A 23586-nucleotide genomic window follows, 5' to 3' on the forward strand; every position below is an offset into this window, starting at 1 on the left:
GAAACTGCTGAATTGGAATTCATTTGCAAATTGGATACTATTAATTTAGGCTTAAATAGAGACTGGGAGTGGCTAAGTCATTATGCAAGGTAGCCTATTTCCCCTTGTTTTTTCCTACCCCCCCCCCCCGCCCCCAGACGTTCTGGTTAAACTTGGATTTAAACTTGGAGAGTGGTCAGTTTAGATGAGCTATTGCCAGCAGGAGAGTGAGTTTGTGTGTGTGTGTGTGTGTGTCCCCGGGGGGGGGGGGGAGCGGGGGTGAGAAAGCCTGGATTTGTGCTGGACATGGCCCACCTTGATTACCATGCACATTGTAGGGAGAGTGGTCACTTTGGATGAGCTATTACCAGCAGGAGAGTGAGTTTGTGTGTGTATGGAGGTGGGGGGGTGAGAAAACCTGGATTTGTGCAGGAAATGGCCCACCTTGATTATCATGCACATTGTGTAGAGAGTTGTCACTTTGGATGGGCTATTACCAGCAGGAGAGTGAGTTTGTGTGTGGGGGGGTGGAGGGTGAGAAAATCTGGATTTGTGCTGGAAATGGCCCAACTTGATGATCACTTTAGATAAGCTATTACCAGCAGGACAGTGGGGTGGGAGGAGGTATTGTTTTATGATCTCTGTGTGTATATAAAGTCTGCTGCAGTTTCCACGGTATGCATCCGATGAAGTGAGCTGTAGCTCACGAAAGCTCATGCTCAAATAAATTGGTTAGTCTCTAAGGTGCCACAAGTACTCCTTTTCTTTTTAGGAAATAAGATGTATCACAGTTTACAGAGATTATTTATTAACGGGCTACATTATTTTATCTCCAACATTTTACACAGTCTTCTCATGTTACTGCACAGGTAAAGTTTGTATTTGTCACTGAAGTTCTCGAATTTGAGAGGCTGGATATTTAAATGGGTTTAAATACAGTGATTTTTCAAACCATATTTTAATGGTAGTTTAGTTTTAGTCTGACTACGTAACACATTTGGAAGTCACCAGCTGATGGCATAAAGGAAGAGAAGCAGAGCATTCTGGGAGACAACACTAGGTAAATCTACTCCCCTCACTGGCCTCCTCTTTCAGAACATAGTGCAGAAGTGGAGACAGCAAGGTCATCTGTGCTTCTGAGTAATAGCAATGTGAGCATGGGGAAGGACGTGTGGAAAATGACCAGCTTAGACCGCTGCTAGGAGTTGGTGGCCCTCACCAACTCTTGCACTGGGATAATGCTTGCATACCCTGTACTCCACTTCTGCTGCTGTGTCACCAAAAACTGATTCCCAATCCCTGCTTTCTGCACATTTGAACTACAATCAAGTTATTTTTTTAAAAGTGTCTGAGATAAGAGCCCCAAAATATCTGAAGAAAGTCTCAGCAAGCGAAAGGCACTCATTACAATAAAAAAAATATAAGGGAGACCTTGATAATTGATTGGATGCTGCTGTGTAGGTAAGAGTAGGTTTGTTCTGTGGATCCACACTAAGCCTGGCTCCACAAGGTCTTCTTTTTCCTCAACCCATCCCAAACCTGCATGCTGGAGCGTAAACAGCTGCCAGACAGCATAGTCCTCTCTCCTCTCCATGTCCTTCTTCTTCCCACACAGTAGTTTTACTGCATTCAAGGCCTTCCACAGTCTGCAGGATACATAATTTGGCCTTCTGTATGCAAAAGAGGAGTCTGATCATAGCAGTCAAAATAATGCTGAATATTTGCATTTCTTTACATTCTTGAACAAATCCTTAATCTTCGTCACTGGAAACATAATGCTCTGCATAGTCAAAGACAGGGAACTTGATTGGCAGCTCTCCCCATTTTTTGAAAATTTTGTTTGAGGTTTTCTTATCCTTGAATACAACTACAAAATTTCTGATCTTTAAGCAAGGCAGGTCTACACCTCGGTGCACCATCATATTTCCCCAAACCTGAAAAATGTAAGGAAGGTTATATTTCAGTTAAAATATTCAGTGTAATCAGACAGAAATATGTTGGCACAAAATAGAAAAAGGGAACACACTTACTTGCCCACAGTCTTTGCACATAATTTCACCATTTGTTTGGTAATCGGCATGTTTTTCTTGCAGTGTTTTATTTTCTCTTATGCTGTAAAGGTCCCTGAAAATGGACAGGAAAGATTAATCAGATTGCATTATCCTTTTTACAGCAGAGATGGCCTTAAATACAGTTCACTGAGAACATAACTGCTGAAGTAAGATGTGGGTGTAAAATGGCCATAAACTCTGTCTGACCCTTGTGTGTGTACAAGACAATGCAAGGGCAAGACAATGACAACTGCACTCTGTATGCACCTCTGAGTGTAGAAGCTACTCTCTAAAAGAAAAGGAGTACTTGTGGCACCATAGAGACTAACCAATTTATTTGAGCATAAGCTTTCGGGAGCTACAGCTCACTTCATTGGATGCATTAGTGAGCTGTAGCTCACAAAAGCTTATGCTCAAATAAATTGGTTAGTCTCTAAGGTGCCACAAGTACTCCTTTTCTTTTTGCGAATATAGACTAACACGGCTGTTACTCTGAAAGCTACTCTCTAGTAGCTCCTACTTAGGAAATGGGGAGAAATGGTGACATAACTGACCCTCCCTTCTCTACTCACTGGCTATCAGAGCTCACCCTCCTTAGAAAGGAGAGCATGCTGCACCCTCAGACGTGGTGGTGCAGCTGGCTCACTCTATGTGCTATGGAGCTTTGGGAGAAATAGTTTGTGGGAGTGGGTGGTTCTGCTTCTGTATTTCCTCTCAATGTGGAGCTGTGCCTGGTTCTGAAAATACAAAGCTACAGAGTGCATGTACTTCATTCTGCTAGTTATTCTACTGAACGCTTGATGTTTAGAGTTCCTCGGCTATGTGAAAGTGTTAAAAGAATTACTAATCTAGTGCTTGGGTAGGCAGCTGCCAACACTATGCTAACAAGGTTGGTATGCTGCTTACTGAGCCCTTTATGGGGACTCCTTATCATTGTGCTACCATAGAAACTAATATTTACAGCTGCTGCTCAACTTTTCTCTAACTCCCCATTTTCACTTTCTCATAAACATTCTCAAATGTTCTCCTAGACTGAAACCTTCAGCAAGTGGTCTCAACCAAAAGAAACTTTTGGGGGAGTGCTCAAGGGTCGGGAGGAGTCTGATATATAGCTAGTTCACAGTGAAGAATAATTGATTGATTGGCAAATTGGAAATAAAACACACGCCCATGCTCCACTGTAAGCAAGTACAATTTCTTTTGTGCAGCAAGACATTTCTAACAGTATTTCAGTTACATTATGATCAGTGGGTGAAATTTACCCCAACACACACCACATGCCCATGCAACATCCTAGGATTACTGTTCCTCACCCAGCACTAAGGGTTTAAGCAGGGTTTGACTAGCATATAGGGCCTTGTGTAGGCCCCTTTATATTGGGTTAGTTTCCCCTTATGGTATTACAGAGCTCAGCAACTACAGTGTTACAGCTATAGTTATATATCTGCATAGTACCATGGCTATTTTATTGTCTTCAATCTGTAAAGCCATGATGTTTAAAATGGACTGCAAAAATAACTGCACAACTCCCGAGGGCCACACAGTCTTTTTCCCTCTATTTTTTCGCTTTTCTATCTGTTGAAGATGCACAGAAGTTAAAAGTTAGCTTAACATTAAAGTTGCAAGTTTAATATAAAAAAACCTGCTAAACAGAAAACAAAAGGAAATATAAACAGCCTGTATGGCAGTTTGCAACATTGCACATCCTTAGCATTTTCGGTTACTGGCTGGATTGTTAATAACATACAGTCTATACAAAGTGAATTAGTCAATATTGCAACTGGAACCTAATCTTTTTCATTTATTGATATTTCATCCTCTATTCAGCTTAGGGCCACCATGCCCTACCAAACCTTACGTAGCTGAGGATTGAGTCCTCCATTTCTTATTAGCCAGAATTTGGTTGACATATCCCCCAAAATACTTTGATATTTTATTTTATAGCAGCCACAATGTTAAGGGCTCTTTGCAGACATACTGACAGTAAAACAGGTTCCTTCCTCAAAGAGAACAAGTAGTTAGGTAACACTTACAGGAACTCCTTTTTCACATTGACATGATGCATGTTTTCTATAACTTGTATGTCTTCCCCAGAACATTTCAGTTTGTGGCAATTTTTGCAAAGGAAAGTTATTAGTGATGGATTTTCCTTGTAAGTCTTAAGCTGATCTCTCTTTGCCTTCATTTTTTTTTCCATTATACTTTGCATCTGAAAACCCTGAATCTAGAAGCAGAAAAAACAACACTGTCATATTCTGCTGAAGCTACAACAGCAGAGCTATGGAATGGAAAGATTTATTTCCAAGTTTACTTCCAAAATTCCAGACACTTGCAATGAATACAGATTCTGGAAATGGAAACAGTTAAAAGGACACAGTCAACTTTAAAATCACTCTTTTGCCCAACAATTTATGTCTGGCTCTTCTTGTTAAAAGTAACTCCTAAAATGACTGTCAGAGATTTGAGAACAGTATTTTTCTCCAAATTTTCAGTTACTTTACTTTGTTCAGAGTCAGTTACACCTAGTTTGTGTGTGTTTTTCTAACATCATAAACAGGAAAGAGAAAATGTTCTTTTAAAAACAGGTCAATGTGACTGTAAAACAATAACTACTGGCATGAGGAATTGGGGGCAACTGTAGTACCAGACACTACATTTAACTTTTTTTTTTTTTAATAAGATTTTGTGTTGACGCGTTCCTTTCAGTCTTTGAGAAACAGACCTGTTTCTCTTTATAAGACAAAGTAGGAGTCAGAGGCAATACCTTATTTAAATACTCCTCCTGTCTCATCCTTTGGACACGTTGAATAGCTTTATACATCATTTTCTCACGAAATATATTAACATTTTCACGTTCAACAGCTCCCGATCCACCTGATGCCACCAGTACATAGGTGCTCTCATCAGCTCGAGCTCGGCCCCGGGCCTGCAGTTTGCAAGAAACATGGGTTAGAAATCCTGCACAGCCCTTCGCGCGGCCATATTCATGTAAACTAAAGATGTTCAGTGTTTCTTACTTGAAGTTAATAGAATAAGAATCCCTGTGCAGTATATCTGCAGTTAAAGATTATTCATCTGGCTTTTGGATAAACAGCATTCTAATACTCTGGGCTGCTTCTGTAGGGCCATTAAAGATAAAACACCTAGCATGTGGCTGTTAGGGAGATATGGTGCTAAAGGGATCATGAGACAAAAGCTTAGAGCCCGAAAAAACCCCATAAAGTGCTGCACACACAAACCCCATATTAGTTCACACATAAAATTCTAGCATTGACACAGAGGCATTTTGGGATGTAAGTGTTCCTTTGCATGTGATATTTACCATGGCAAATGCCTTCACAATACTGTATTCTGTTAATTACTTGGATTGTAAACTTTTCTGAGCAAGGGTGTCTTTTGTTATCTATTTGTACTGTGTCTAGCACACCAGGGCTGGGGCCTCCAGGTTCCGATGCAATACAAATAAATAATATTGTCAGTGAACGATTTGGAATTTTTTTCACTAAAAATCCTTTGTCATTTATCTTTGCAGGGGGTGGGGGGGGAGAGTTAGAATGAAAGCTCATTAAATCAACAGAAGCAGGCGGTACACTTCTCCTTCTGGAGCTCCTTCTCCAACATGGTACAAGGGAGCAAAGGCCAGCCCTTCATGTTTTCTCTGCCCATCCTCCCTCCTATCTTCAGGAAGGGCCACCACAGATCTTAAATATTGTGAAGAGCTTTGACCAGGCACTTCGCACCTGGGTGAACGTCACACTGTGCACAGACAGTGGGTGATTCATGGAAATGGCCTTAGTATAAAACTGTGTAGAACACCTCTCTAAGCACCTTCCCCTTAGTCCATAAGGGTCCCAAGATTTGCTCCAAATAGGATATGTACAATTCTAAAAATCATCATCTGAAACAACTGTCAGAGAGTGCATAGCTCCTGTGTATCACCTCCAATCTTCCTCTTCAGAGAAAAAAGCTGTTTTGTTTTTTAGACACGACAATGAGAAATGGTGACCTTATTTAAAACCACAACAAAAACACACCCCAAAATACAAACCATATTAAAAAAAAAAAAGACTCATGTTGTAAACTGACATACCTGCACCATAGCTATTTCATTGGTGACAAGACCATAGCGGATGACTATGTTACACTCTTTGATATCCAGGCCTTCTTCAGCCACAGTAGTAGCAATTAGTAGGTTGACTTTCCCAGCACGAAATTTACTGATGATTTCCCTTTGTTCATTCTGTAAAAACAATTCCATGAATTCGATTCAATATATTAACTTTCAGTGTTAACTTCCAGAAAGTAAAACTAGTCACCCTTTCCTTTCTTTAAAAAGTTCAGTGAATTATGGCCAAAGTTTGAAAACTTGGGCACTTAATATTAGGCACCATATTTATGCATTTCTAAGGGGATAAGAAACTACACCACTGACTTAAATGGGTACTGTAGATGCACAGTTTGAAAAAAAAAATCAGGTCACTTTTATTTAAGCACCTAATATTAAGTGCCCAAATGTGGAAAATTTCACCCTATAATGCTAGTGAACTAGGTGTCAGAGGGGTTGGACAATACCGGTTCTTTTTCTGTCATTAACAGCAGCACTGATAGAAAAAAACATAAGGTCCTGATTTTCAGAGGTGCTGTGAACATCTGCCACCATCGCTGATTTCAACTGGAGTGATTGGGCTCAGCACCTCCATAATCAGGCCCAAAAGGCTTTTTTAATTTCCCTATCAGATTTATAACATTTTAATGTAAAATTTTCCTCTTTAGATAAACAGCATAATGACCTGGCAATGAAAACACTGGAGCACTGATCAGGCTTTTAGAACAAAACAATCTTGTGTACAAGGACATGTGACATCTTTTGAAATCTTTCTACGTGCTCTGTTCAACTTTAGAATCTAGAGGCTTTCAAAGAAAAGCTCTGTTTGCTCTTTTATCATTATACCATATTGAAAAAATCTTCATATAAACCAGAATCATGTCTCTGAGGGAACAATTCCTAACATATTTTTAAACTGAGAAACCCTGATGTAAATTGGTTCTGTCTAGCATGTAAACCACACTTTTTTTTTAAAGTGCTGAAATGACAGTCTCATTGGGAGCTAGAACAGGAATACAAGGGGAAAATTTAGGCAATTAGAACATTCATTTTTGAAATCTGATCATTTTTGGCTGCAGAAAGTCACAAAGAAAGCACAGTCAACAAACAGAATAGCACGAAGTAAACCAAACTGAGTGATTCATTGTGAATAATATTCATTGTGAATTTTGGCAATTTCTCATTCAATAATTATCCAGACATGGTGTGAAGCATATGGGCCTATGCAAATTAAATAAACAGCAATACAAGGAACAGAGAGAGGTCAATAACATTACAACTCTTTTGTTTTCAATTTAATACTAAATATGACAATAGGTATTATTTTTGTCTCTTAAAATACAATTTATTCTTTAAAATTGTATCTTACAAAAATGAGTTTAATATTCCACTTTAGTGCCAGAATATATATAAAGGGCCCAGGTCTGTCCTGCCCAGGTTGCCCCACTGAATGCAAGGGTATGTACAGATGTAACAAATGACAGAAGTCAGTTCATTGATGTCAGTGGGCTTGTACTGAGTGTCAGCCAAGTGGAATTCTGCCCATTATTTGAAATCTACCTTACTTACTGTGAGCCCAATCCTTTGAACACATTTGGGGATAGTTCTCATTGCTGTGAGTAGCACCATTAACTGCTGCTCTTGGTGGTGTTTGCAGTAGGGACCCTTAACACAGAGTTCTGGGTTCTTCCATGAATTCCCAACAATCCCTGCTCGTTTGACCTTTGTAAGATCATCTCTTCTAGGGGAACCGTGGGCCTTGTCTTCACTGACACAAAGGTGTTTTGTTATGAGATAACTAATGCATGATAGAATTTTAGAGTGAGTTAATTAAGAGGAGACCAGGCACTTGGAATTTACACCAGGAGGTAGCAAGATCAGCACTATACCTTCTGCCGTCCTTGGCTACAGTGCTTTGTCTCCACTATATTTGTACTGCATGATAGCTAATGGAGCGTTAGTTGTAACATGGTAACAACACCCCTTTTTTGTCAGTGAAGACAGCTCAGAATTCTGATCTCAGGACTCAGCTCATAAGTGAGGGAGGGGTGGCCTAGTTTTCAACAAATGTATTTTAAAATATGAATAGACTTTGTACTTATGTAATGCTTTTCAACTAAGCCTCTCAAAGTGCTTTACAAAGGGTAGCTATGAGTGCTCCCACTCTTCAGATGGAGAAATGAGTCACAAAGCAGGTAGGTGATTTGAACAAGATCGCACAAAGTCAGACACAGACATGGGACTAGAATTCAGGTCTCCTGACTCCCAGTCCTCTGCTCTAACAATTAAGACAAGCTGCCTCCTTTAAATGTAAACACATTTTTAACACCACTCCTATAATTACATTTTCTGTTCTAGTTACCTGAGTCATGGGTTTAAATTCACTGTTATGACCAGCTCCAATAAGGTAGTGAGCTTTAATTCCTGCTTCTTCAAATTTTGTGTTGTCCTTAATCCACTGAAAAAGGGCAAATGCACTTTGCCGAGTCTTTGTGAAGATAATTCCCCTAGCTTCATCAGTCTTTGTGAACTCCTCCATTAAGGTGTTTCGCAACTGTGTCAGCTTCTCATTTTCATATTCTGGCTTTCCAGCCAACTCTCTCAGCTGTTTCTTTTTTGCTGTAAAAATAAATATAAAATGAACAAGATGCCATCATGTAAATAAATGCTTTAGAAAAGTCAAAAAGCAGAGAGAGTTTATATTTCTCCTATTCAAGCTAATTCACACCACAGTATGAAGGGCTGGGACACAGCAATTTACCTTACAAACTACTTTATGTTACAACATTTTTTGGGTGTCAAGTATAAACAACACTTAACCCTTGTACTAATCTACCAAACAGCTTGAGAAGTGTTGGCAGGCTTTATGTTAAAAATCCCTACATCAAGACACACGGGACCTTACAACTGGAGTGCATTTGTGGGGTGGTGGCTTTGAGAGGACAGAGGCCATGCCCACTGAGGCACTCTTGTAAGGATACCCTGCACGGACAATTTCCATTGCATGTACGAAGCACGAGGTTTGGCTTATTGTCTGAAAAAAACATTATGCGTTCAGTGCCTTACAGAGGAATGCGAAGTATGTTAGGTACAGTTTCAGCTGAATGAACTTAGACTTGTCATTACACGATATGTTTGCCATAGGATGGGACGAGTGTATAGTGAATTCCATCACACATAATGTGCTTCTTTGAGGGAATGAGACTTATTAATACTGTCTTAGAATGTAATCAAATATTGGAGGTATGACAAGTTTCTTTTGTCCCTCTAATTAGTTAAAACCATTACACAGTGAAATCTACAGTAAGGACCACCTCCCATAGGCAATCCCGTGTCTTAAACAGAGAAAAATTAATGTAAACATAAATTTCATTCCCAGTGTCACTAATGCCACCTTCCGTAATAAAATGGAATAGATTTTTAATTTACTGTTCCCTCGTTATGCTCTTTGAATTTCATTCACTTTTGGCAATGAAAAATAGGCTAGTCTACTAAGTTTTACTTTCTGAGCCGTTTAACTTTCTAATTCTCAGATATTAACCCGATGTTGACATGTTCAGGCTGCAAACATTTGAAGGGGTTTCCTTTAAATATAACCCTTCCTCCATTGGAAGTTTAAAAAATATATATATCAAACATTTCTACTGTGACTATTGTGCCTATTATCTCTTTGAGGCTTATCTACAATAACGTTTGTTATCTATATTCTGTAAGGACCAGGCATATTTTAGATGCTATTAAACATTTTACAATAAATATTTGTAAGTTTGGCTTTGCAGCATGGTTTCACAAAACCTAAATTTTGGGACCTAATTTGACCTAATTTCTCTGTAGAATATCCCCCAGATTTCCAGTACACTGTATGTTTAGTAAAAAGCCATTTCTATTGGGAAGCCATTTTTCCTGGCTTTCTATGACGTGTGCATATGTGGTGGTGGAGGCACAGAGGGTTTGTATTTATAGCAACAAAGAACACAACACAACACATACTTCTAAATTCTAGAAGGCAACTAGGATTTGGTCCAAATTTTCAGTTGGTCTGATCCTGTTCCCAGTGAGGTCTATGGTAATTATATTAACAATAATCAGAACTTTCTCCTCTGAATGAAAAGTAAAAATATGGTGTGTGGTTTTTTTGGCACAATGGTTTGAATTCAAAGAGCCATAACAAATCAGAAGCATAGCTTGCCTTATTTATTGCACTAAAAAATGTTAGTCTAGCTGCAACAGGCCGAGACTACCAAACAACTATCCACATGACAGAACCACCCCTACAATTAGCAATCACTGTTGTTCTTGTTGGCAGCCTGAGAAGAAGGGCAGAGGATTTAATGATTATGGATGAAGAACCTTGCATAGCCCATCAAACCACCATCTGACAGCAATAAGTTTCAGTCATCAACCTAGACTGGATTCACACCAGTGACCTAGACATGAGAGACTGTATGTTTCACAATTATCAATCCCCAGAAACTTCAAGTACCTGACAGACTCTGGTTGATATGCAGTAAATGATCTCCTGAGCTTGTATTAGAAATATGCAAAATCTTGAATATGAGAATATATTTTCGTATAACGGACTATACCATTGGACATGAAAATATCATATGATGCTGACAGGGTGTTTAATATATTTTATACAGTATACTGTGACATACAAACCCTATAGCACTGAATCCCATAAAAGTGTCTATGAACTAATAAGTACCCATGCAAATCACATATTACAATGTCAGCAGTGTATACTAGTCAGCTGCATGGATTTCAGATTTTACTAAGTATCACCGTATAGTGCATGCTCACCGTAAAATAACTTTATCAGAAACTTATCTGTTTCATCTAGTTTTGATGCTACTGGTTCATCAGCATCGTCTTCATTTACTGTTGTTTTCTTGCTTTTCTCCTCCTTATAGAAGTTATTGAGGTGGTTGTATGCATCGATCATTCGGATAGTGTCATTAATTTGCAGGGCATCATTATATTTCTTTAAATGCTCTGCGCAAGCACGTTCTTTACGGTTTTCTTCTTTTGCAGCTAAAAACAGAACATATATATACACATCTGTATCTGTGTCTGTTTGTATGGCTGCACACACAGATGGTTAAAACACCCCTCAAAGTCCAAAATCATGATGCATTTATGTTAAAGTATTTTTAATACCTTTTTTCTCCTCTTTAACTGCCCACTGTTCATAGGGCTGAGTTCCAAATTCAAATGTTGGGTTGAGGTGACAATAATTTTGAATCTCTGTCATGATTTCTGTAATTTTCTCTCTAAAGGGATCCTAAAAGCACATGGATAAAAAGTAATTAAACTTACAATCGTTATTCTGTCAGCAACAAAAACGGACTGACCTTTTCAGTTTAATATTGTCTACAGGAAATTCCGAAAACAAAAATTTGTTTCAGAAAACAATTAAGATTGCTGAAGGTACTTGCTTATCTAAACACTTAAAGCCAAGGAAATGAATAGCTCAGGACATCATAAATATTATACTGTTCACATAATACATTTCTAATGAGTATAAAGTAATGCAAATTTCCTCAAAACACAACTTTAACTATGACCCAAAATTAATAATATTCTTTCTGTTATCTCAAAAATATAGGAGCAACCAAAGCCCTTTTGAAAAGGAAAGAAAAATTTTACATTCAACTTGACATTCATCTACAGAAATACAGTGTGTCATTAATTTCAACATATATAAATTTTGTTTCTTTTTCCAAAGAGTTCATTTATTGTTGGATGAGTAGAAATTCTGTGGATCACTATCAACCTACAGGGCAATAATATTGGCCTAAAAAACCTTGACTCTTAACCTTTATCAATACCTCTTTAAAGATGAATGTACTTTTCTGCTTAGATTTTGCAAAAACAAAAAACAAAAACATCATACCCTTCTTTTGTCATCTGCAATCACAAACTTCTTACGTGGTTCCTTCACCTGATCTTTCAGCTGGGGGACATGTTCTTCAACAGTCATGAGTCTATATGCATCAAGATTAGCACAAATCTGGAAGGAGAAAGATTTTTGTTTTACTTTTCATATATTTTATGAGTTATTCTACATAAACAGTTGGATGAGTATACTGTGCCTTCTTTATTTATATACATGTTTTAACATGGTATCTGATCTAATTTAAGTTCTTCCTTAGAAAGGCAGTGTGCACATCCTATGTATCCTATATAGTTGTGCAAAATGTAAAGATATGTGTGAAAAGCATCTGAGATAAGCTAATCGAACCACACCGTAAATCAAAGATGAGCCTTCCTGTACAGAGGAAACAAACAAAAAGCAAACAAATGTAACTATCAGCTTAGATTGCAAAACGGGCATTTGAGATGAGGGAAAAAAAAGTACATCAAGATTTAGACATGAAAAATCAAGATCAAAAAGACTTTGGATACACGTAGGATAATAAAGTGAAATATAGGAAATTGGGTTTCAGAGTGTAATTATAAAAGACACAGCTGGACCTGGACCTTTTTGGAACATGAAACATGTAGACATTTGCCTGTTAACTGCACAGATAGAGATTTTTTTTTCACTTTTGAGATTTTCAGTAAGAAAATATTTTCTCTCTATTATATTAATCTCAGTGACGATAAATGGAAACATTTATATCTTCATGAATGTAGAAAACAAAGGGTAAATGACATCAGCAGTAGCAATCTATTTGCAAGAGTCTAGAAATCTGAATTGCAATATTTCTTCAACAAAAATTAAACCAAAAACAAACATCCTATTTATTAAGTTTTCAATACAGATGATGAATATAGTTTTTTCTGGTTTTCTCCAAGATATCAAGTGGATGTATTTTTAAAAAGTACCTCATAATTCTTCCTACTCTAACTGGCTTGAGACAATACAGCTGCTTCTTATAGGATATGCCTATTCAACAGTAATTGGCTCGCCTAGATATTGCACTCAGGCATTGGGCAAAATTCTGCATTTTGTTTCACCAATATAATTCCAATGGAGTCCATTTAAAATAGAGTTACACAGGATTTACAGATGTGTAAATAAGAGCAGAAGTTGGCCATTGTCTCCAGAATCATCTTATGCAAATTCCCCATTCTTCCTACCTAATTAGAAGTTCTAATTGTTAGAAATTTACACCTTTGCTTGCTTATTGTTCTATTCACATAACAATTGCTGCCTGTTTAAGTATTACTGGATTGTTTCCCACCTTCTTCAACCCACCCAAATGTATGCCTCAGCAGCTCTAAAAAACGCATCTAATAAACATGTTCCTACAGGACATGACAGTACTCTCCAATTTTCAGAGCACTGATGGGATCTGTAAGTTTCTAATAATAAAGTGAAGCCAATCCTATCTATTTACCAGATCCTGCAAATCCTTACTCAGGCAAATGATTTCACTAACTTCAAAGGGACAACTTACTTATGAGGTTTACAGAATCAGGCCTACGTACCCACCAAAAATTAGGGGATTCATTTAGAGCAAAATACTGACTTCAGTAGGAATTTTGCTTGAATAAGATAATAGCCTCTTGGTGATTTGCAGCTTTAAGGGCTACTTACTTTCAGAATATGTTCTTCAGCTTTCTGAGGAGTTCTTGCCCCTCCCACGCCAGGTGAAGCAGTTAGTCCCAGGATCTGAGGCTGTGGAATCAGGGGTTTGTTTTCTTTTCTGAATTTATTGTTTTTCATCTTTTCTTTTAAATAACGTCGCATTATATTGTTATAGACGCCTTCCTTCTGGGTGTGATGACATTCATCAATAATAATGAGAGAAAAGTCTGGAAAACACATCCAGTACAAAACGGTTAAGATTTCCTTTGAATGCAGTACTGGAGTAAATCAATCCTCTTACAGCAAAGGATACCATGCCACTAATGAAGAGGGACTTGTCAATCTGTTTGGGATCTAAAATATATCTGCTTTAAAAGAAAGTAAATTTCATACAATATCCCTGGAGGGTTGTGTTTATGTATTTATTGTAAAGTGCTTTGAAATCTGTTTGAAACAGCACTATTAAAGTGCAAAGTATTTTTTTTACATTATATAAACTGCCTTTTGTTGTTGCAAGAATGAACCCCAGAAACACACTTTTTTAACCATGTGTTCAACAAACTGTGCTTTATTATTTATTTATGGGAGCACCTATGATGTGTTAAATGCTTTCCAGACATTCAGGAATGGATGGCCTTGCCCAAGAAGCTCACAGTCTAAGCAGACAGAGGTTTTTTCCCCTTAAAAAAAAAAAAAAAAAAAAAAAAAAGAGGGGGAGGAGGGAAAGCTATATACAGAAGAAATACACTGGAAAGAATACAGAAATGTTAAGTTACTGTATCGTCACCAGTGTCTTGTAATTGGGGAAACTGAGGATAATTAGATATTGTTTGCTTGTTTTTCAAGACCAGAGGTGGCTGGAAGACCCTGTTCCAGAGACTTTGGAATAAAAAAAGGCAGGGACCAGAAGCCCTGTAATGTAGGGTGGGGCAGGGCTCCTTTCTCTCCAGGAAATCGGGGGGAAGCTCTCTGAAGAAGGGCAGTATATATGCTGCCTTCTCCTTCAGAACAGAGAATGCACCACCATGGAGACGGAAGCCAGACCCGAATGCTGAGCTCCCACTAGGAAGTACATGATCGGCAGCTCCAAGAAAAACAGTCTGGGGCAGGGTAAGAGTTCCACCTGTGGCAGAATAACTGGAGAGGAGTATGAACTTTTGTCTTGCTGTAATGAACTTTATATTTGAGACAATGAAGACCATTTGAACTGCTTTTGGCTATTAACTCAGCCCCAGGAAGGGGTTGGTGGAAGTCCTGAGAAAGGCTGTGGGGAGTTCCACAGGGGACCCAAAAGAGAGGAAACAGAGTGAAGGTGCTGCAGAAGCACCCCCGGCCAAGAAGGGGTGCTCCGTAACTGGCAATGCTGCTACAAAAATGCAGAGCAGAAGCATGAAGTACTCTACCGTTAGAAAAGGGACTGTGTCAAGGATGCTCTGTACTATTTTAAAATCACAGGGTGGCAATCACAGACATAAAACATCTCCCTATTCTATTTGCATATGCAGGCAGTGGAGTGAAATTTAAGACTTCTGTTTAAAAAGGTCATGAGAAAATATGAGGAGCAAGGGAGGAGATGTTGAGAATGAATAACAGCCACTTTACCTTAGGAAAGGAGATTAGCTTGTGCTATATATTCACTGAGGAGATGTGTATGTCCTCACACAGTGCCCAGTAGGTCAAAATGGGCTCGTGGACAGCCCATTCTGCTTTGTCCCTAAGTATTGCAGGACTATTCCTATAGTACCAGCAGGTTCTCAGAGTCTCCTGAATTGGATTCTTATAATACCTATTTTGCCCTTCCACTTGGAACCTGTATATTTTGGAGGACATTACTGTTGTTATTCAGAGGGGCCTAGCCTACCAGAATAGGTGCATTTCTCCTATGGAAATGGGGCACATGATTTGGAGACTACATGTGTTGGATCATATTAAAGAAGTTCTGTATTAAAATCACAAATGAGTTTGATTCCCCATAGTTTAAATTCCAGGGTATTACTAATTAAGAGGTCTCTTGGTTTTTGGTACTGTTTCTCTCCCTCTGTGTGTGAAACTTGCAAGCTGCTAATTGCTTTAGTACATTCTAAGACAGAGTCTGTTCTCAAAGCAATTCACACAGAGAGAGACTCAAAAGCAATACTCCGTAACAACAGAAACAGTACCCAGAGACTCCCCACCCTTTTGTTGTATTAATTGTGATTAAAATAGAGATAGAGGATGTATGTGGATGGATGCTTGGTGTGGATAATAACTGAATGATCAGGGAGGTGCCAGCCTAAGAATCCAGTGTCCATCGGCTGAAGGCGTCGTCAAGTGGAAATAACCAGAGGACCCCCCCTGGAGGGCAGACTGGAATCCACCCAACAGCCTCAAGAATGGGAGAACCAAAGAACAAGATAACATCTAGCAGCACGGAGCCATCAGGAATGTGCTATCTGCTGATTGATTCAGCAACAGCATGATGAAGCAATTCCCATAGACTGGCACAGGAAGAAATTCCTATAAAAATGGACTCTAGAAAGTGAGAACTTTGGGGTCTGATTCTGCAAACCAACTTCCAGGAGCATCAGATGAGCATCTGACAAGGCCCTGCTCCCTCCTCATGTCCAGGCCACCTGGCCAGTGGCTTGGCATGAGCAACTGTAAGGCTGGTAACTATGATAACAACCTTGCAGAACCTCTGTGTGTGTGTGTGTGTGTGTGAATAAATATGAGATTGAATGGAATGTTATAGCTATAACTAACTGCTTACTATGATTCTTTCTGTATTCACAATAAATGTGGTATTTTGCCTTTTTCCCTTTAATAAGATCCTGCTGATTTTTATTTTATTGGTATAACACATGTGGCAGGATCCACAGCTTGGGTGAAATCGTGGCCCCACTAAAGTCAATAGAGTCAGGCCCTTGCTGTAGCTCCACGGCTGGTCTATTGCTGGGAAATAGGAGAATTCCTTCCCATTCCCCACACAGATCCATTATTAATTTGGGCAAGTAGCTTAACTTCTGTGGACCTTTGTTTCTCCAACAATGGGATATTGTTATAGTTGCCCACCTCACAGAGTTGTGATGTGGAGCAATCCCATTTCTGTGTGTGTGTGTGTAAAGGAATATAACAGATAAGGACTCAAGTACAATTTGGCTTTGAAAAGTGACTATGTAAAAACGATATCTTAACACTCAAAACAAAGTGGTTCCTATTCTGTATTTAGTCATATCTACTTAACTAAAATAAAGTTCTTACTGTTTTTTGCCCATCATTGCTAATGGATCAATACAGCTAAAATTTCGTCAGCTGGATTCTATTCCCTTTTGTATCATCCACAGAATTGTTATTCCAGTCAGTTCACTTTGGCAAACACATTGAAGGGAATGGAGATGCAAAGGTATCACTCTGTCTAATTTGGCTGCCAAAATTTTTATTCCTGGTGATGGTGCACAAGAGGACAAGAATCCATCTTGACTCTCACAGCCCAGGTTGAGTTTGCCAGGTTAGTAATTAGAAAAACAGCAGTGAGAAACATGCCTTTTTCACACTGACACTCTGGAAAGGAACCACATGTTAAATCCCCAAAAGAAAACCTAGAGTGAAAAACTTGCCTGATAACTGGACACCTTCCTCATCATCTTCTGTGGTTGCATTCAGCAGTGAATTCTCAAGGATCTGGGCAGTACTGATAATGACATCATTTTTTCTTACAACTTCAGGAAATGAGATTTTCAGCTGAGAATCACCACTTAATCCAGTAACCTGATACCAGCGCTTCAGGAATGGGTTGAACTCTTTTCTGAAATGCTGCTCCACTAATGGTACCTGAATAAAAGTTTCCAGAGAAGAATTTGAACTACACAGGACACGCAGAATTAATTCTATTAAATGCATATCATACATCAAATGATTGTTAGCTAAAAAACTTCTATTCTGTGTAAACCAGTATTTATTCTGTAACAGTATCCCCTGGCCTTTTATATGAGCTTGTCACACCGGATACACCCATACTTTTACTACATATTTTGGGGTAAATTTCTTCTCTAAGCACACAAAATACCCATTGGCATTAACAGAATACAGAGTACACGCACAGTGAGGAGAATATACCCCAATCTAGACAGAATTATTAATGCCTATAATACTACAGACCTTGGGTATTTTGTGCTACAGAGACAGTGGAAAATGCCCAATGGCAAAGTACTGTACTAAGGACTGTACTATATTTTTATGAGAGTGGGTTTACCAGATTTTTACATCAGGAATGAAAAATCTTCCAAAGGTTTCATTAATTAGTTATTTAGGGGCATGTTTCCCACCCCCCTTTTATGCCCCTAATAATGTGGTAAAAAAAAAATCTATCCACCAAAAATTTTAATACAGATATTTTATTAAACTCTAGAAAAATATTTTAACAAATAGATCTTAAAGACACACTGACAATTTAAATATTTTTTAAGTTAAGGGTATATAGGCTGTACTTTTTTGTTTATTTACACAATTCTAATGGGAACAGAAATATTTGTATAGTATTTTAAAATGTCAGTGAGAACAGTTTGAATTTACACATTCCATTGCAGTGCTGTAAACGTAAACTTGTTCTTCCTCAACAGAACCACTTAGCAAAACTGGCTAAAAATTGCTACAAAGAAAAGCAAAATCCAGGAGATGGCCTTCATTATCAAACTCAGGTATAAAATATCATAATGATGAAACAGACATTTTTTAAATAATATTTTCAATTTTAATCATCTAAACTGTTCTTAGTAACACAGATAACGGTAATTTTTTTTTCTCTATATAATTGATAGGGCAGATTAGCTTCTCAGTTGTACTGATGTAAATGGGAATCCTTTGGATTTACACCAGCGTAATGGAGATCAGAATCTGGATCAGTGTCCTCTTAAACATAGCTCGATTCAAAGAGTTTATTGGCATTATGATTTGTGCTCAATTTAAAAGATCGATATTAACATGGTATACTTGGCCCTGCCTCAGCTCAGGGACTGGACTAGATGATTTCTCAAGGTCCCTTCCAGCCACACATTTCTATAATAATGCAAAAAGCTTTAATCTGCTATTCCTGTTATAATGGTACAGGATACCTTATTCACAAGTACTATAACTTTTCCAGGCTCTGATGCTCTTTTCTTCTTATCCAAATGATCTTTGGTAATGTAAACAGCCACTCTGGTTTTACCACTGCCTGTAGGGAGACATATTATAACATTCTCCCCATTCAGTGCTGGTTTTGCAACCTCCATCTGGTAATCTCTGAGAATCAGCTCTGGTTCAGGGGAAGCTCCTTTGTCCGTATCGTCCTCATCTAAGAGGATGGAAAAATACAACGGATGAATAGAGGAAATCACCAGCAAATTCTACAAATAACGTGAAAAGTTTAAATATAATGCAAATTTAAATATGACATATGTTTTCCGAGTAAAATAAAGACCTCTCCACGTAACTGCTTTTGTCTTGTGCAAATCTGAACAATTTCTCTTATACTAACAGAAAAGTTTGGCGTAGATAACTGGACATGTCCAAAAGTTTTACTTTAATTCATCTAAGGAACTCCTGGGTTGAAAAGCAGCCCCGTCAGAAGCTTGTTCAGAATAAACATAATCAGGAAATAGGCAAAGCTAGTTATATGTTAATTTATTACTTAACACCTATAGAGCCAGATCGTCCAACACAAGTAGGGGCAGTGGAAGTAAGTCCTCGAATGCTGTGAGTTAGTATAGTTCTACTTGATGGATGTTAAAGGAAACAATCTCTGCATACCACAGGGCTCTGTGAGGACTCTGTCTGTCTAAGCATGAAGCAAAGCTTTTCGGTGCATGATCCACAAATTGAGAATCCACCACCAAAACCACTGTATGAGAAGGGAGTATAGTAACTGGAGATGCTAAGGCAGCTCGGGGGCGGTAGAAGCCTTTGTACAGCTCTACTGCTGCTCTGTATTCAGTCAGCCGCCATAGAATCCCCCCCTCACAAATCCCATTTATTTGGGCTTTGTGCAGGACCAAGGATTTGGTCCATAATAAGTAGGCAAGATTCTGGAAATCTACGTCTCCTGAAATACTGCTAACCTTTCATTGATATGTATAATCCCACATGAATTACATTACCGCCACGGCTTCACTGCTGTCACCCAGGCTAGCTAGATTAAAGCTAGCACAGGTATGCCTACCCATGCTACAATCCCATCTTCACTTGCCTCCCAAGGGTATGTCTACAGTGCTATCTGAGGTGTGACTGCCGCACAGGCAGGCCTATCCATGCTAGCATGGCTGAAAAGAGTGGCATAGATGCAGCAGCGAGGGCTAGCAACATGAGTATAGTGCAACCACACCTGAGTTTGCAGTGTAGACATAATCTGAGTGACATTATGGGCTCAGTGCTAATCTCACAGCACAAAGACAGCAGGAACAGGATCAAGCTTTGAGTTGATCTGTATTAATTTACTGCATTTTAAAAGGCAGAACTTATTTCTACACTATTGTATATACATTTAAGATTTATTTTATTTTCAACCATACTTTTATAGAACTCTCTGTATATGTTCTCAAAGTGCTTACATTCCACAGCAAAGATAAAGACACTATTTCACTAGACAAAAACAAACCCCACACCCTGCTCTCATTGTCTGATGAGATCACTACACAAAGAATTGCAGGGCTTTTAACATCACTGTTACTTATTTTGTGTCTAATGTGTCCCATTTTTGTATCTGATTCCATTAAATAAAACTAAACTAACAGAATTTAATGAACCTTGAGAAAAGACTGCTGATGGAAACATTCAGGTTCCATTTCTAAGTGTTTTTCGCTTGTTTTATCTTTTAATCTGAGTGCAGTACTATCTGAGCAAAGGAAAATTCACACTAGAGAGTGCTTGGCTGTAGTCATCTAACTACTACTGCTCCGTTTTGAGGAAGTGCATTTGTTTGCTTTCTGCTTGGCTAAACCCAATAATCATATTGAAACTAGCACCATATCACCTGTCTGTTTGGTTAACTTTCAATGTCTTGAAATCCTCAAACTAATCTAACCGCTTTAGAAAAATGTTTCTCTTTCTTCTGTATCTTTTTTCCTCCCTTTTGATAAACATATAGATTTAAAAAATTTTTAAAGAACATCCTTTATGCTATGTCCTTTTCTCCCAGTTAGCGGTTTCCCTGAAAGGCTCATATGAATTGCTGTGTTGGGTCTACTCACACGATCAGTATTCCGTGCTTTGCATCCTTTTCCTAACCTCCATTTCTTAATTTTATTTTTTTTTAAGAAAAATGATCTTTGAATATCAAACTGCCATCAAATGTAAGTGAAGGACACAAGCTTCACTACAGTAAACACTATTAGTAAACCACTGATGACAGTATTACAGAGCCGTTGACACTCATTTAAAATACCAAACTCTGTCATTAGCAGGAGGTCTCTCTCTCCTTAGCTCTAATATTGGCCTCACAAAATTTGCTAGATGAGAATAAACTATGGTTTGTTTGTTTTTAAAGAACTGTGTTAGCAAGCATATTTTAATGAACATCTTTTAAAAACCCTACTGTAGACAGAGCAAGCTGAATTTTAACAAGTGTTAACTGGTCCTGGTGAACCCCAGGGGTCACCTTCAACAAGTTAACACATTAATAAAAAAATTTAAAACCCCACCTTTTATCCCATACCTTGAGTGATTAATGTTTGTACATTTTGAACATATATATCACAATGGCCTGACCCAATGCCCACTGAGGTCAATGGGAATCTTTTCATAGACTTCAGCTGGTGTTGGATCAAGCGCAATTATGAAGGTTTCATATTATTAATATTGGTTTCATGAATCCCTTATGTTGGTTTTATTAAACAGATTGTGTCAGCTGGTTATATTTGGAGACCCAGATTGTTCCCAGCCCCCACACAAAGGGGAGAGAGAGGCAAATTTTAATAGCGCTAGATCCCTAAAGACAAAAAGGTTCCCTTTGAAGGCAACAGAGCTCTGCATAGGCAGATCCATTTGCAAGATCTAGGATGTGATTTGCAAAAGTGGCTAAGGATCTGATTCACAAAGATACTTAGGCACTGCTCTGCTCATGTTGCACTGCTTAACCCCGAGGCACCCTGAATTCTCAGCCCTGAGTTAGGTGCCTAGGCTATGTATTGTATAGAGAGAGTGAGGTACCTAAGGAGGCGATCCTCAGAAACCAGCAAGCTGAGCAGAGAGCCATCTAAACTAGCTGGGAATGAAATGCACAGGAAAGGGGCAGGGCTTAGGGCCCAGAGCCTCAAAGTTATTTAGGTGCCTAATTCCTATTGATCTTGGCCTTAAGTCCATTACTGATGGGCCAGAGGCTAGTGCCACCCTCAAAACAGAGATCTTTCTCACAAAAAAATCCGGGGGGAGGGGCAACAAAAGAAGAGAGCGCGCATATGCACAAGAATAGCCAAGTGAGTGGGGCACTGGGATGTAGTAGACCCAAGTTCAAATCCCTGCTCTATCTGATCTGGAGCAGAGACTTGAACCTGTCTCCCTCACCTCTCAGGTGAGTGCCTTAACCAGTGGGCTATAAAATCAGTCTCTCTCTGGCCAAATCAATATTTAGTGATTTATACTAAATGGAACAGTCCCAATAGGAGAGATTGAGAGAGCCACCCCCCAGAATACTTAACAGTCTGGTGGTTAGGGCACTCAGCTGGAATGGGGGAGATGTTGGTTCAAATCTCTGCCCAAGGCATTCCCCCTCTTAGTTTGGAAATCTTGCTTTGGGCCCTTTGGGGCTAGGGCTCTGAGGAGCTGGCTAGCTGTGGGGTAGTATCAGCAATTAGTCAGCTTTGCAAACATTGACTAGTGGAAACTTAGGTGCCATGGGGACACAGGTGGCAGCTGAGCAGTGGTTTTGTGAATGTCAGTGGTGCCTAAATACCTTTCTGTAGCTGGCTCTAAGTGATTTAGGAACACAAGTCTCTCTAATTTTCAGTGGAACTTGTTCTCCTAAGTCACACAGCTGCTCCTGAAAAATTTTGTCCCTAGCCATTAGATCCCTCAAAACATAACCTGTCAAAGTGCTGCTAAAACTTGTTCCCTCTCACTGTCTTGCTCAGGGGCTGAGCACAAACTGGCTCTCTTTTCTGGGATGCGCTTTACTTTGAGGGAAGTTGAAGAAAAGGCAAGTGATGAATTACTTTATGGCACAACATCGCATATCATTACACATTATATTATGGAAGAGCCCACAGGCCCCAGTCAGGATCCCACTGTGTTATGTGAAAATAGAGTCCTTGCCCCAAAGAGCTTACAGACGAGGCTGGAGCTCACAATGGAACTGTTGTTCTTGGTACAGAACACCCCAGGTGCTTGCTCCCATACACCTTATTTCAGGCTTGCTAGAATATAAATAAATTGTACCTGTATCACCACTTGTGTTGCTACTATGGCCCATACTTTCATTTAAGCAACTGACACTTGCATCGAGCAAACTGACATCAGACTCTGTAAAAGATAACATTAAAAATAAATCTAAATGTTTTATGACATAAGAATATTTCCCTGCATGCTTGTAGTTAACACTATATTTCAACAAAGGCATGCCAAAAAAGCAGAGTAGCTGAGGGGAGCTCAAAGTTATGTCAGCTGCAGCAACAGGCTGGGGTGGCTGACAATCTCGGGTAGAACCAAGCATTCAGCCCTGCCCCAGCACACGCTCTTCCTGCCCCCTATGCCAAGGTTGTGGTGTGCCGGGGGGAGCGGTACAGATGGTATAGGATCAGCTATGCCATAGGAGGATTCCCTACTGTCAGGGGAATGCTTGCCTACCCCATAGGGCAATTTTCCAGCTTTTAGAGTTCAAAGTGGCCAGACCCAGGCTCAGCATTTAGCTTTGTGTGAACTGGAGGAGGAACTGCACTGGTAACCTATGGAGATGCCCATTTCCCAGT

At 39.1% G+C, this 23586-nt stretch overlaps 1 protein-coding gene across 2 annotated transcripts in view; it reads right to left on the reverse strand.

Annotated features, from left to right (window-relative positions):
- Nucleotides 1-770: 770 nt before the first annotated feature.
- Nucleotides 771-23586, reverse strand: part of IFIH1 (interferon induced with helicase C domain 1) — a 36700-nt gene continuing 13884 nt past the window's right edge. Inside the window, exons 4-16 of one of the 2 annotated variants that reach the window (XM_073305632.2) lie at nt 23057-23140; nt 18763-18983; nt 17269-17482; nt 13682-13899; nt 12032-12148; nt 11296-11419; nt 10939-11169; nt 8498-8754; nt 6121-6270; nt 4795-4956; nt 4064-4254; nt 2010-2103; nt 771-1913 (exon numbers count right to left, since the gene is read on the reverse strand). In XM_073305632.2, the coding sequence (XP_073161733.1) occupies nt 1731-1913; nt 2010-2103; nt 4064-4254; nt 4795-4956; nt 6121-6270; nt 8498-8754; nt 10939-11169; nt 11296-11419; nt 12032-12148; nt 13682-13899; nt 17269-17482; nt 18763-18983; nt 23057-23140 (2246 nt within the window). In that variant the 3' untranslated portion in view covers nt 771-1730. The remainder of the gene's footprint in view (nt 1914-2009; nt 2104-4063; nt 4255-4794; nt 4957-6120; nt 6271-8497; nt 8755-10938; nt 11170-11295; nt 11420-12031; nt 12149-13681; nt 13900-17268; nt 17483-18762; nt 18984-23056; nt 23141-23586) is intronic. The other variant, XR_012154275.2, reaches the window with a different exon arrangement.

Source organism: Lepidochelys kempii, chromosome 11 (genome assembly GCF_965140285.1).
Source record: "Lepidochelys kempii isolate rLepKem1 chromosome 11, rLepKem1.hap1, whole genome shotgun sequence".
Lineage (NCBI taxonomy): Eukaryota > Metazoa > Chordata > Testudines > Cheloniidae > Lepidochelys > Lepidochelys kempii.